Source organism: Octodon degus, unplaced genomic scaffold (genome assembly GCF_000260255.1).
Source record: "Octodon degus isolate 3935 unplaced genomic scaffold, OctDeg1.0 scaffold00086, whole genome shotgun sequence".
NCBI classification, from domain to species: domain Eukaryota; kingdom Metazoa; phylum Chordata; class Mammalia; order Rodentia; family Octodontidae; genus Octodon; species Octodon degus.
Genome location: NW_004524662.1, coordinates 8,658,242 through 8,670,622, shown reverse-complemented (window position 1 = coordinate 8,670,622; position 12,381 = coordinate 8,658,242). Strand labels below are relative to the sequence as shown.

At 37.5% G+C, this 12,381-nt stretch overlaps 1 protein-coding gene across 1 annotated transcript in view; it reads right to left on the bottom strand.

Moving 5' to 3' along the window:
- Heatr5a (HEAT repeat containing 5A) overlaps positions 1-12,381 on the bottom strand; it is a 179,247-nt gene that overhangs the window by 24,725 nt on the left and 142,141 nt on the right. The window contains exons 28-32 of the mRNA XM_023721836.1: positions 11,435-11,683; positions 9,048-9,175; positions 6,412-6,559; positions 5,275-5,547; positions 1,819-2,043 (exon numbers count right to left, since the gene is read on the bottom strand). Coding sequence (XP_023577604.1) covers positions 1,819-2,043; positions 5,275-5,547; positions 6,412-6,559; positions 9,048-9,175; positions 11,435-11,683 — 1,023 coding nt within the window. The remainder of the gene's footprint in view (positions 1-1,818; positions 2,044-5,274; positions 5,548-6,411; positions 6,560-9,047; positions 9,176-11,434; positions 11,684-12,381) is intronic.

The window sequence follows — 12,381 nt, the reverse complement described above, 5'->3', positions numbered from 1 at the left end:
AAAAAAAAAAAAAAAAAAAAAAAAGAACCTATTGCTTCCTGTGCTTGCTTTGCCTTCCTCTTCCTACTGGCAAAGGTTAATCCTGAATGTGCTATGACAGGGATGCCACTTTCTTTTTCTGGTATTTCCAACTCCACCCCTGTCTTTATACCCATAAGTATGAACTCAGTATCAATTTTATCTTTAAAACATACCATTCCTCAATCCAACACCTTCGTTCCCGTTGTTTTGTTCTCTTCTTCCCAGCAAGAGAAGTCTGTCTGTACCTTTCTCTTTAGATGGCTCTCACTGTTGTTTACTCTGTGTGGCCCACCCCCATCCCTGCTTAACTTCTTCACTGCATTTTACACTGCAGACCATTCCCTTTCTATCAAAAGTTGTATCTGGCTTTTGTGACTGTATTATCTTCTGAATCTCTTCCCATCTTAATTTTGGTCCTCTTCTTGCTCCATGAACTCAAACTGGGTAAAACTGACATTTATAACAGGACAAAGTAGGCAGAATAATGTCTAGTATGTTAGCAGACTTCTAACAACCACTGCAGCATACAACTGGAATGCAAAACCACACAACAGCACTGGGAGCGAGCTCGGCAGGACAGCACTTACCTATGCATAAGGTCCTAGGTTTAATGCTTATACCACACAATAAAACACTATCTAACCAACTTTCACATCACATACACACAGAAGAAAACATAAAATATACTTAATGGCTATGGAACATAATTCTGGCTATCATTTACTGATCTATGCCAATTATTAAAGGAGAAGCTTTGTATATAGTATGCTAATCTAACAATTTCCTATAAGTAATATCCTTGTTAGGAACTGTGGTACCTGTAGCTACTCCAAAGGTTAAGACAGGCAGGTGGTAAGTTTAAGGTTAGCCTGGCAACATAGGAAGACCTGTCTCCAAACAAACCACAAATGAAAGAAAGAAAGAAAGCCAGCCAGCCAGCCAGCCAGCCTGGGGCCGGGGAGATAGCTCAGTAGAATAAGCACTTGCATGGCAAGGACAAGGTCCTGAGTTCAATCCCTGGTACCACAAACCAAAACCAAAAAAAAAAAAAAAAAAAAAAAAAAAAAAAAAAAAACCAAAAAAAAAAAAAAAAAAAAAACAAACAAACAAACCAAAACCAAAACCAAAACCACCCCTAAAAGACCAGTTTGGGCCACAAAAAATAATATCCCTATTTATTTATTTAGGTCTTTTTGAGACAGGATTTCACTATATAGTTCAGGCTGGACCTGAACTTACTTTGTAGCCCTAAACTCACTCTGTAGCCCAAAGTGGCCTCAAATTTACAGTGATCCTCCTTTCTCGGTCTCCTGAGTGCTGGGATTACAGCAGTGTACACTATGCCCAGGTAACATCCTTATTTGTTAATGAGAAAACTAAGCCTCAAAAATTTGGTTAACTTGGCTAGTCATTTAGCTAGTAAATACTAGAGTAACGGTGAGGTGAATCTATGTCTTCTGTACTGTTTATATCATTGAAAGCTCTGAAAAATTCGCCATCACTGATGCAGATCATACTACATTTTAAGATTAAACATACTATTACGTTTAAAGGTCTCTCACTGTCAACATATAGGCTTCTGGCCATTTGTATTTAAAGGTTAAAAAACTAAAATGTGTAAATATCCTCTAAACACACAGTATTGTCTCTTCCTGGTGAGACTGCTAACTGGGATCAAGTAAATAGCTTAGCCTCAAAACACTGTTCCTTATGCTCACTTTGGCAGCAGGTATAATAAAATACAGATCCTCTCACTGTTTAACATAAACCAAGATGTTTCCCAAGGGCTTTAATTACCTGGGTCCCAGCAGTCAAGAACTGTTGTTAAAGCACTGCGGAGAAGGTCTGTCCAAGCAGAGTGGCACTTTTCTGCGCGGGCCATGGGGGAAGATAATATTCCTTTCAGAGCCTGGAGGGAAGCTGCAACTGTGGGGGATAACTGCCCCCCAGGTAATTTCACAGCAGTTTCTCTAAGGACACCAACTGTGAGGTACAATATAGTAGGGAGAATTGAGATGCTTCCTGTAAGATAAAAAATGTAAACATATTACATGTAGATGCTGAATCCAGAATATTTTTAAGAATATATATAGAAGCCAGACATGGCAGCATATGCCTATAATTTCAGCACTTATGAGACTGAAGCCAGAGGATTGCTGTCAGTTTGAGACCAGTCTGGGTTACTTAGTGAATTCCAGGCCAGCCTGAACTATACAGTTAGACCCTGTCTCAAAACAAACAAATATGGGGAGATAGCTCAGTAGAATAATTGCTTGCCTGGCAAGCGCAGGTCTTGAGTTCAATCCCTGGTACCACCAAAAAACCCCAAACAAATATATAAACAAACAAACATAGAAAAAAATCATCCTAAAAAAAAATCAATTTCTTGGGGCTGAGAGTATAGTTTGGTGGTAGAGAACATACTTAGTATACTCAGGCTCTGGGTTTGATGTCAACACGTGCACACACAGATTCACACACAGATTATTTTTCTTAGAAATTTGTAACTATTAATATTATATAACTTTGTCTTATTTTTTGAGATAGGGTCTCACTATATATATTCCAGGATGGCCTTGAAGTCACTATGTAGTTCAAGATGGTCTTGAATTTACAGTGATCTACTTAGTCTAAGACAAGTGGGTTCTGGAATCATTGGCATGCATTATAAGACCTGGCCTAATTTAAATAACTTATTAAGACTATTTAGGTTAAAAGATTTTAACCCATTAGAACTGGGGTGATAGTTCGGCACCAGGTGTGGTGGTGCATACCTGTAATCCCAGTGCTGGGGAGGCTGAGATGGGGGAATTACTGCAAGTGTGAGCTACCTAGTGAGGCCCTATACCAAACAAACGAACAGCAGAAGATTTTAACTCATTAAAAAGATTATTCAGGTTTTATGATAGCGAAAATGCAGTACTATGGAGTGCACCTAAGGCTTTCCACACTGAGCTGCCCCTCCAGCTTTGTTTAAATTTTATGTATTTATTTGTGTGTTTGAGACAAGGTTTCACCATGCAGTTCAGGCTGACCTTAACCTTACTTTGTAGTCAAGGCTGGCCTCAAACTTGCAGTGATCCTCCTGCCTCAGCCTCCCAAGTGCTGAGATTACAGGTATGTGCTACCATGCTTGGCTAACCCTTTTATATTTTGCGATAGGCTCTCCAATTTGTAATCGTTCTTCTTCAGTCTTCCAGAGTGTGGGATACAGGTGTGTGCCATAATGCCCTGAGAAGGTTGGATGGCACAATTGGAGATATATTTAAAATTATTTATTATCTTTTTCTGCAGCACTGTGGATGGAACCCAGGGCCTTTGCACTGAGGTATATCCTCAGACTTTTAAAAAGTTTTTATTTTGAGATAGGGTCTCACTAAATTGCCCAGGTTGGGCTTGAATTTGTGATCTTCCTGCCTCAGCATTCCAGAGTGCTGGGACATTAGGTATGTCTGGCTCTCCACAGGATACTTAATTTTACCATAGCATTATTATGCTGTCTTTTTTGTTTGTTTGTTTGTTTTTGAGGCAGGGTCTTGCTATGCAGTTCAGGCTGGTCTTGAAGATACTTTGTTGCCCAGGATGGCCTTAAATTTATAGTGATCCTCCTGCCTCAGCCTCCTGGGTGCTTGAATTACAGGTATGTGCTACCACACCTGGCCTCAATTTGTTTTATTTCGTAGTGTATAATTTACTTTTTTTTTTTTTTTTTTCAGTATCGGGGATTGAACTCAGGACATTGCATTTGCTAGGCATGTGCTTATTTTACTGAGATATCTGTATCTCACTATCTCACCAGGCCCCAGTAGTGTATAATTTACTTTGTGCTGTGATAAAGCATAAATGATAAACTCAATTATTTTTGATCATTTATAGGTGTATAGTCTAGTGTCATTATGTCTGTTCACAACATGGTATAACCACTAGTTCTATTTATGTTAATTTTATACTACTTATCAAAGAATATGTGGAGATCTACCAATTAAAAATATTAAGTTTTCATGGTAAGGAGTTGAATAGTTCTAAGTTTAAAATGAATGTGAAGAAACTAAATCTAAAATGATGTAATTTTCCTGAGGCCCTCTCAGCAAAATCAGTACCATGCGTTTTTCTCCCTAATCTTATGCTAGTCACTGTTCCTGCAACTCTTGGTATAAGATTGGGTGAAAACAGGAAGTTTGAATTCAAATTGAAGTTTAAAGTCATTAGGCTAAAAATAAGCACATAAACTGATCAAAATACATTTAAGCATTAATATTCTTACCAATTAAGTATCTGTTAAGTTCTAAATACTTATTACATGCTATATAGAACATACAATATTAAATTGGAGAGAAGGTACATTATCTTTCATATAAAGAAATGACATGTAATACCTCTATAACAGATAACTACATACCTATAAATAGAAATTATATATACACACACTTATTCCATAAACCTCAGAATTATATATATATACACACACCTATTTCATAAACCTCAGTACAGAGTTGAGTCTTCTTTTTTTGCAATACTGGGAGTGAACCCAGGGTCTTATACATGCTAGTTATGAATGCTACCTCTGAGCTATAACCCTGTCCTTTGTGTTGAGATAGGGGTTGTTAACTGGTCCAGGTTGGCCTCGAACTTGAGATCTTCCTATCTTAGCCTCCTTAGGAGCTGGGATTGTAGATACATGCTACTGTGCCTGCCTGAGCTTTTGTTTTTCAAGGAATTCTTCATAGATGGGTTAGGCCCAGAGTTGAACTACTACTATTATCTATCTATCTATCTATCTATCTATCTATCTATCTATCTATCTATCTATCTATCTATGAACAATTGAACCCAGGGTCTCACATATGCTAGGCAAGTGCTCTATCACTTAATTATAGCTCCAGGTCTCCAGTTGAACTGAAGGATGAAAATTAAAAAAAAAAAAAAAGTATGAGAGTAGTTAGGATCAAGTAATAGCACAGATAATGGTATAGAGAAGGCGATCATGAAGTCTTCTATGTTTAGAATTTACATAGCCGGAAAGCAGAGATTCAGGACAGCTTTATGGAGAGCTGTAAAAACTATGTTAATTATAAAGTATAGACTTGGGGCTGGAGGTGTAGCTTAATGGTACAGTGCTTGCTTAGCATGCATGAGGTCCTGTATTCAGTCCCCTGCACAGGGAGAGAAAGATTAGCAACTATGGTCCATTATTTACTAAAGCCATTTTTCTTCTTTCTTGGTCAAATAAAGTAATCACATACTACAGCATACCTTCTGGAGAGCACACTGCAGGAAGTTCAGAGAGGATAACCAATGCAGCTGAAACCAACTGGCTTCCTTCTTCGGACAGAATCTGTGGCTTTGTCGCTCTCACTTCTGGAGTACCTGTCAACTTAGGGTTTAGTTCTGGGAGCTGTCTAACTAGAATGCATACACACAATTCCAAAGTTGCAAAGACCAAAGACTTTCCAGGCACAAGTCCTCCTGTGTCTTTTCCCTCTCCAAATTCTGGAAGAGTTTCCTTTTCAGTAGCCCCATCATCAACTAAAAGAAAGAACAGTACTTAATAAATACTTCGTGCTTATTTTGCTTCTGGCAAAGGCAATAATTCATTCCTGTTATAGGTAACTTTTTAAAAAATAGGTAACAGTTAATGGCTAAAATTATGGATTAAGGCTGAAGGAGAAAGCAGTTATGGAGGTATAAGTAATTATCTTTCTGATAATTTATTATGGCAATAGATTAAAAAAATCCTTATAATCCCATCAGCTTTAAAATCTTTCCTATTTAACTCATTCTTATTGTTAAGAATATAAGCACTTTAGCTATTAGTAGTGGCTAAGCCCAAAGATAGGAACCTAGGTCCTTGATGTTTTTTTTAAAGCTGCCATATCAGCCCTACCAGTGGACCCCCTATCTCTGGACTTCTTGTTAGATAGGAGAATAAAAACCTTGTATTTTAAAGCTACTATTGAGTTTTCTATTATATATAGCCAAATATAACCTTAAATAATGAACTCACCAATACATTAGACATATAAACAAGCAACCTGTCAACCTGAAACATTACAAAATTATCAGTAGTTTTTGTTATGTACATCAGTAAACAGAGCTAAAATATTCTAGAAAGTATGATTTTTTTCTTACAAAATTTTGCTAAATTATTGCTTTCCAAAAAAATAGTGCTAATGTGCAATTAAAATATGAGAAGATTTATTTATTTATTTTTGGTACTGGGGATCAAACTCATGATCCTGCCTTTGCCAGGCAGGCACTTATGCCAATGAGCTATCTCCCTAACCCCAGCATGAGAAGACTTAAGGCCATGGCTAGGATGTTACATTTGTCCTATATACGACAGACAGCATAACAATGCTATGTGGCTGGCTTAGAAGGGTTAATGATTACCTTCTGCACTTCGTCTTTTTTCCTTGACATGTTCTTGAGCTGCACAAATGATCTGCCTTACCACTTCAAGTGAAGCCAACTGAATGGAAGGTGATTCTCTTGTCAAAATTACTCGATGCAGTACATTCAGCAACTCAAGACCCAAGTTCTATCACAGAAACATACAGTGGAAACTATATGAGAAACTATGCACTATTTTCAACATTGCTCTCTGACAAAAGTTCAGAAAAAGGGGCTGGGGAGATAGCTTAGAATAAGCTCTTGCCTGGCAAGTGCAGAGTCTTGAGTTCAATCCCTGGTACAACAAAAAAAAAAAAAAAAAGTTTAGAAAAAATAAAGATACTGCCTAGCATGCATGAGACCCTGGCTTCAATCCTCAGGAGTCTAAAAATAAAGAAAAAAAAGATGTCCACACAAAAATGCTTTAAACTAATTCCAGTCTGCTTTTAGTTCCATCTTTGGCACTAAAAGATCAATTTCATCCAGATTCTAAACTGGGAAAAAATAAATTTCCAAAATACAATGGAAAAAGCCGGGCATGGTGGAGCACCTATAATCCCAGAACTCAGGAAAGTAAAGCAGAATGATCACTGCAAGTTTGAGATCAACCTGGGCTCCAAAGTGAGCTAGAGGCAAGCCTGAACTGCATGGTGAGACCCTGTCTCAAAAAGACAAAAAACAAAAAGCTCCAAAACCAAACAAATGAAAAAAACTAAAAGGGAAATTTGGCTAAAGAATACAAGAGTTGAGACTGGGCATAGTGGTGTGTGCCTATAATCCCACCTCTTGGGGGGCTGTAAACAGGCGGATCACTACGAGTCTGATCTAGTAGTGAGACCCTCAACACCTTGTAGATCCATCTCTAAAAATACAAAAAAATAAAAATAAGACTACAAGAGCTAATACACTACTTCTTATATTTTTTTTTAGTGTTTGTACTTTTTTGCGGAACTGGGGATCGAACTCAGGTCCTTGTGCTTGCCAGTCAAGCACTTATTCTACTGAGCCATATCCTCCGACCCTGATTCTTACATTTATATTAAGGTTTTGTGTAATAGAAAAAAAAATGAAGCAGCTGGGCATGTTGGTACAAGCCTGTAATCCCAGTACTCTGAAGGCTGAGTTGGATCACTGCAATTTTAAGGTCAGCCTGGGCTACATAGAGTTCAAAGACAGCTACATACTGAAACCTTGTCTCAAAAAATACAAGAATGAGGGGGAGTTATGGCACTAAAATGGATGTCTTTGTAATGAACAAAATCACTTGGAGAAATGCTATCTCTTTTTATTAGTTACTTTGATCACTTTCCTTTTGAGAGGGTGGTTGAGACTACGTCTTGCTATGTAGTGCAGGCTGGCTTTGAACTTGATTATGTAGTGCAGGTTGGCCTCAAACTCACCAGTTCTCCTGCTTCAGCCTCCTGAGTACAGGGATTACAAGCATGTGCCACCATTACCAGTAATAACTTTCTTTCATTTTTGAAGATAGCAATAAATCTACTAGTATGGTTCTTTTAGTATGGTTCTTTTAACATACAGAGAAAACAGTTAAAAGATTTACTCATGTCCAGTTCAAGTTAAGTAAGAGCTTGACTAATGCTTTAAATATAATACAGTGTTAAATATCAGTCTATGTAGAAAGGAAATCATAGTACCCATTTACCTTAACACTCAATGACAACAATTAACATACTGAATAATACGTGATGCTAAAACCTACAAATACATATTTACCCATGAGGAAAGCAATCAAAAGTGCCACACTTTGTGCAGCAATTCTTTTAGCAAGGCCACAACTGAGTCAAATATGAGTACCTGACTCCATCTACAGGCTACTAACAGTCTTTAAAAGACCTGGAGGAGGGTTGGGAGATGGCTTGGCAGCATAAGCTCCCACCTGGCAAGCATAAGGTCCCGAGTTTGATCTCTGGTACTGCATGGCATGCCAGCCTGGAACCCTGGGTGTGCTGTGCTGGTCACTGAAACCAGGTGTGGTGGCACACACTTGTAATCCCAGTGCTCAGGAAGTTGAGACAGGAGGATCACTGTGAGTTTGAACCATGTAGTGAGAGCCAGCTATAAAAAAGAAAAGACAAAGACCTGGAGGCACAGCCAGGTGGGTGGTGCATGTCTGTAATCCCAGCTCTGGAAGCTGAGACATGAGGAATGTGACAAGTTCTAGGCCTGTCTGGGCTGCAGAGTGAGTTCAAGGCCAGCCTGAATGATAGCCAGACTCTTGTCTCAGAAAGAAAAAGAACACAGCCAAGAGGAATACTCTGTAACTGATAATAACTAAAAGAACCAAACAAGATTTTTCCCCTGGGAAAAAGAATGTAAAATACAGATGAGTGTGAAGATCAGTGTTCAGAGAAACAAAGCAAAGAATGAACATGTATAAATAGTGACTAGCTACTGTACTGGGCACTGCAACCCAGAGCCTTCCCATCATGGCAGGACAGACAGTGGCAGAGCCACAGGCACGATCGCTCATGGGTTAGCACATATACTGGTAGCACTGCAGTTCCAAGGACTACTCTGTAGCTCTTTAGTTTTTACTTCTTTTTGTTCACTGCAGTAACCTGAACATGTTTTTGTTCCCTGAAATCTACAAACCCTAACAAAAAACAAGAAGTCACCTGATCACTGCCAATTTTAGATCTGGGCCAGGGAACATCTAGAAGGGCCTGTAATGCATGTAAACAAGCAGTAATGCTTTCCATGGTTGCATCTGAGCGTAATGAACATAGAAATTCCACACTGATTCCTGTGGAAAGCAAAAAGAGGAGGCATGTTTGAATTCTTAGTTTATGAAGTTATTTTCATATCTTTTATTTTTATAAGGTATACAAATAAGCTTAGCAAAAAAGTAGTATGAGTAAATGACAATGAATTTAAGACTACAAACAAGCAATGAGGCCAATCTTCAGTTAGCATAATCATTCCTCAAATAAGCCTCACTGGTTTCAATACTGACACTATCTCAAGTTTATAAGGCAAATCTCTTAAATTGCTTTTATCACACATACACAGATTATTCTCAAATAGGCCTGTATATAATTTGCTTAGTTGCTATTAACAGTTAGAGATGCACAAATTACAACAAAATTGTACCAAAGAACTTTGTACTCTTTAATAACTAAAATTTGAGTAATTACTATATATCAGGCACCACACTTTATATAAATTATTGTATTACATTCTCGTACCTATTGAAGTAGGCACTATTATTACATTTACTGACTGACTGAGCTGGAATTAAAGGCCAGGAACTTGTACATACTACTGGAAGTGCCCAACCACTGAGCCATATCTGTAGTCCTTTAAAGTCTGTTTTAAGACAAGTTCTTATACAAAGGGAACTGACAACTGTTTTGACACCAGAGCCTCACACATTAAATACATGCCTTAATATCAAGCTTCCCTTACAGCCCCTGGAAACACATTTTTAATACACTCAAGGATACAGGAATCTGGCATGTCTGGCCTGGGAATGAATAATTAATTGAAATATCATAAGCCATGAATCTTACTGAATTTAATTATTTACCTTTATGGCCTTCATATTTCATTTACTCAGTAAGTTCTTTATGGATAATACATTTTCCTTAGAACTAATTAAATATGTAACATTTTATTTTTTTCTACAAACTTCCTATATTATTTAAGAAATTGTTTTAGAAACTAGTTAAATATCTAACATTTCATTCTATTTATTCTATGAATTTACTGTATTATTTTTAAAAAACCCTTACTATAAAAACCCCTTACTGGAATTAAAGGTGACACAACAGCTACAATTCCAGCCCTCAGGAGGCTGAGGAAGGGCTACTTCAAGTTCAGGGCCAGCCTGGGCTAATGAGTTCACAGATTGCCTGAACTATACAACAACACACTGTTTCAAAAAGCAAAACAAAAAAATCCTTTTGTTTGTGTTTTTTTTTGGCAGATCCGGGGATTGAACTCAGGTCCTTGCACTTGCCAGGGATGTGCTTATTCCACTGAGCCATCTACCCAGCCCCCAAAAAATCCTTTTAAAAAATGTAGTTTTGGTAGAGGTCTTGCATGTGTGAGGCTTGGGCCCACCACTGCACCAAAAAGAAAAAAGACCTGATAAAGCTAGAAAATGGATTCAGCTTCATAAATTTAAAATTATCTTAAGTTTGACCTTTAATATTTATTTACAATTCCATTCCACTGAACATACTTTTTTCTTTTCTTTTCTTTTCTTTTCTTTTCTTTTCTTTTTAATATGGGGGAATTGAACCCGGGACCTTTTATCAAACTACATCACCATCCCTTTTTTATGTATTTTATTTTGAGACAGGGTCTCACTAAATTGCTTAACTGCCCTGGCTGTGCTTGAACCATGAATCCTCCTGTCTCAGCCTCCCAAAGTTCTGGGATTATAGATGTTTGCCTCCTTGTCCACCTTGGACATACTCTTCTTTTGGGGAAAGCGTCTCACTACATAGTAGTTTGGGCTGACCCTGAATTAACTATACATCCTAGGCAGGCCTGGGCTTAAGAGTGAATCTTCTGTCTCAGCCTCCTAAATGCTGGGACTATGCTCAGTTTGAACATACTTTCTTAAAACTTCAATTGTTTAGAACAAGGAAGCCAATCCCTCAGCATATAACTTTTTTTTTTTTTTTGGTGTACGTATTAAGAAATTCATAATATCTGTAGACACCACATGGATCTTTTTGAAAATTGTGTGGAAAGAACCAGGCCTCTCTGTGATTTTAATAATTTATTCAAACTGACACTGAAGTCAACCTTTCTTATTTTGTTTTGTTGTTTTGAGATAGGATCTTGCTACATAGTTCAAGCTGGCTGCCAACTAGTGGCCATCCTCCAGCCTCTGCCTCCCAAGTGCTGGATTATAGGCCTGTTACACCACACCCAGCACACTAATGTCAATTTGTAATATGATTCTAGACATAATATAATAAAATTTGTAAGTTTACAGCAAGAAGACATAACTCAAGAATAATCTGCTTAGCACTGTAAATCTATTACTGACCTAAAATCAGATGGAATCTATCAGTGTAGATTTCCTCAGGGGACTTGACTCCAGCCCCAGATGATGAACCCTGACACATGGAAGTTGGTGTCACAGGCCTTGAGAGATTAGATGCTCCTTCATCTGGGTCAGCAACAACAAAGCCTGTGTTTGTAAGCCACAGTGCGGTAGCATGGAGGATAAGGGCCCATGAGTTACAATAATGCAGCTTTGCATTTTCACTCGTCTCTGCTGTATAGAAAGTGCCACCTACAGGAAAAAAAAAAGTTTTAGGAGGAAAGCAAGATTTTTTCCAATATATTTTCCCTTTCTTTGTTACAAAAACCATTTTATCATTCTGAAAGTTCACTTATACCCCAAAGCAACTACTTTCTGGTTTTTATGAGCACAGATTAGTCCTGTTTGTTCTTAGGTTTCATATAAATAGAATCGTATCAGTAATATGAACTTGTTTCTGACTGATTTTACTTTGCCTAACAATGTTTCTGGAGATCCAGTTATGCTGCTACACTACCAATATTTTGTTACCAATCTTATTATTTCTTCTGGGATTACAACTGTTGGGTTACAGGGCTGATTTACTTAACTTTATAAAAAGTTTTCATGCCAATTCCTAATTTTTTATAATTTAACCATAATATTCAAAAATATGTATTTAGGATAACCCACTACTATTATGGACTACTGGACTATATTGGATTATTTTTCTGAATTCACAAACTTACAATATTTGCAATGGCAATGGTATACCTCTCTCTGACAAAACTAAACAAAAAAGGGGGATATAAATGAAGGACAATTTTTTTTTCTTTTCAAAGTTTTATTTGTAAACATATAGCAATGAGACAGTTTCAAATCAAATCAAAAGTACAGTTTCAACAAATAATACACTGCATATATTCTTCTTAGTGGTTAATTGCTGTACAAGATGCAGACTTGTGATCCTA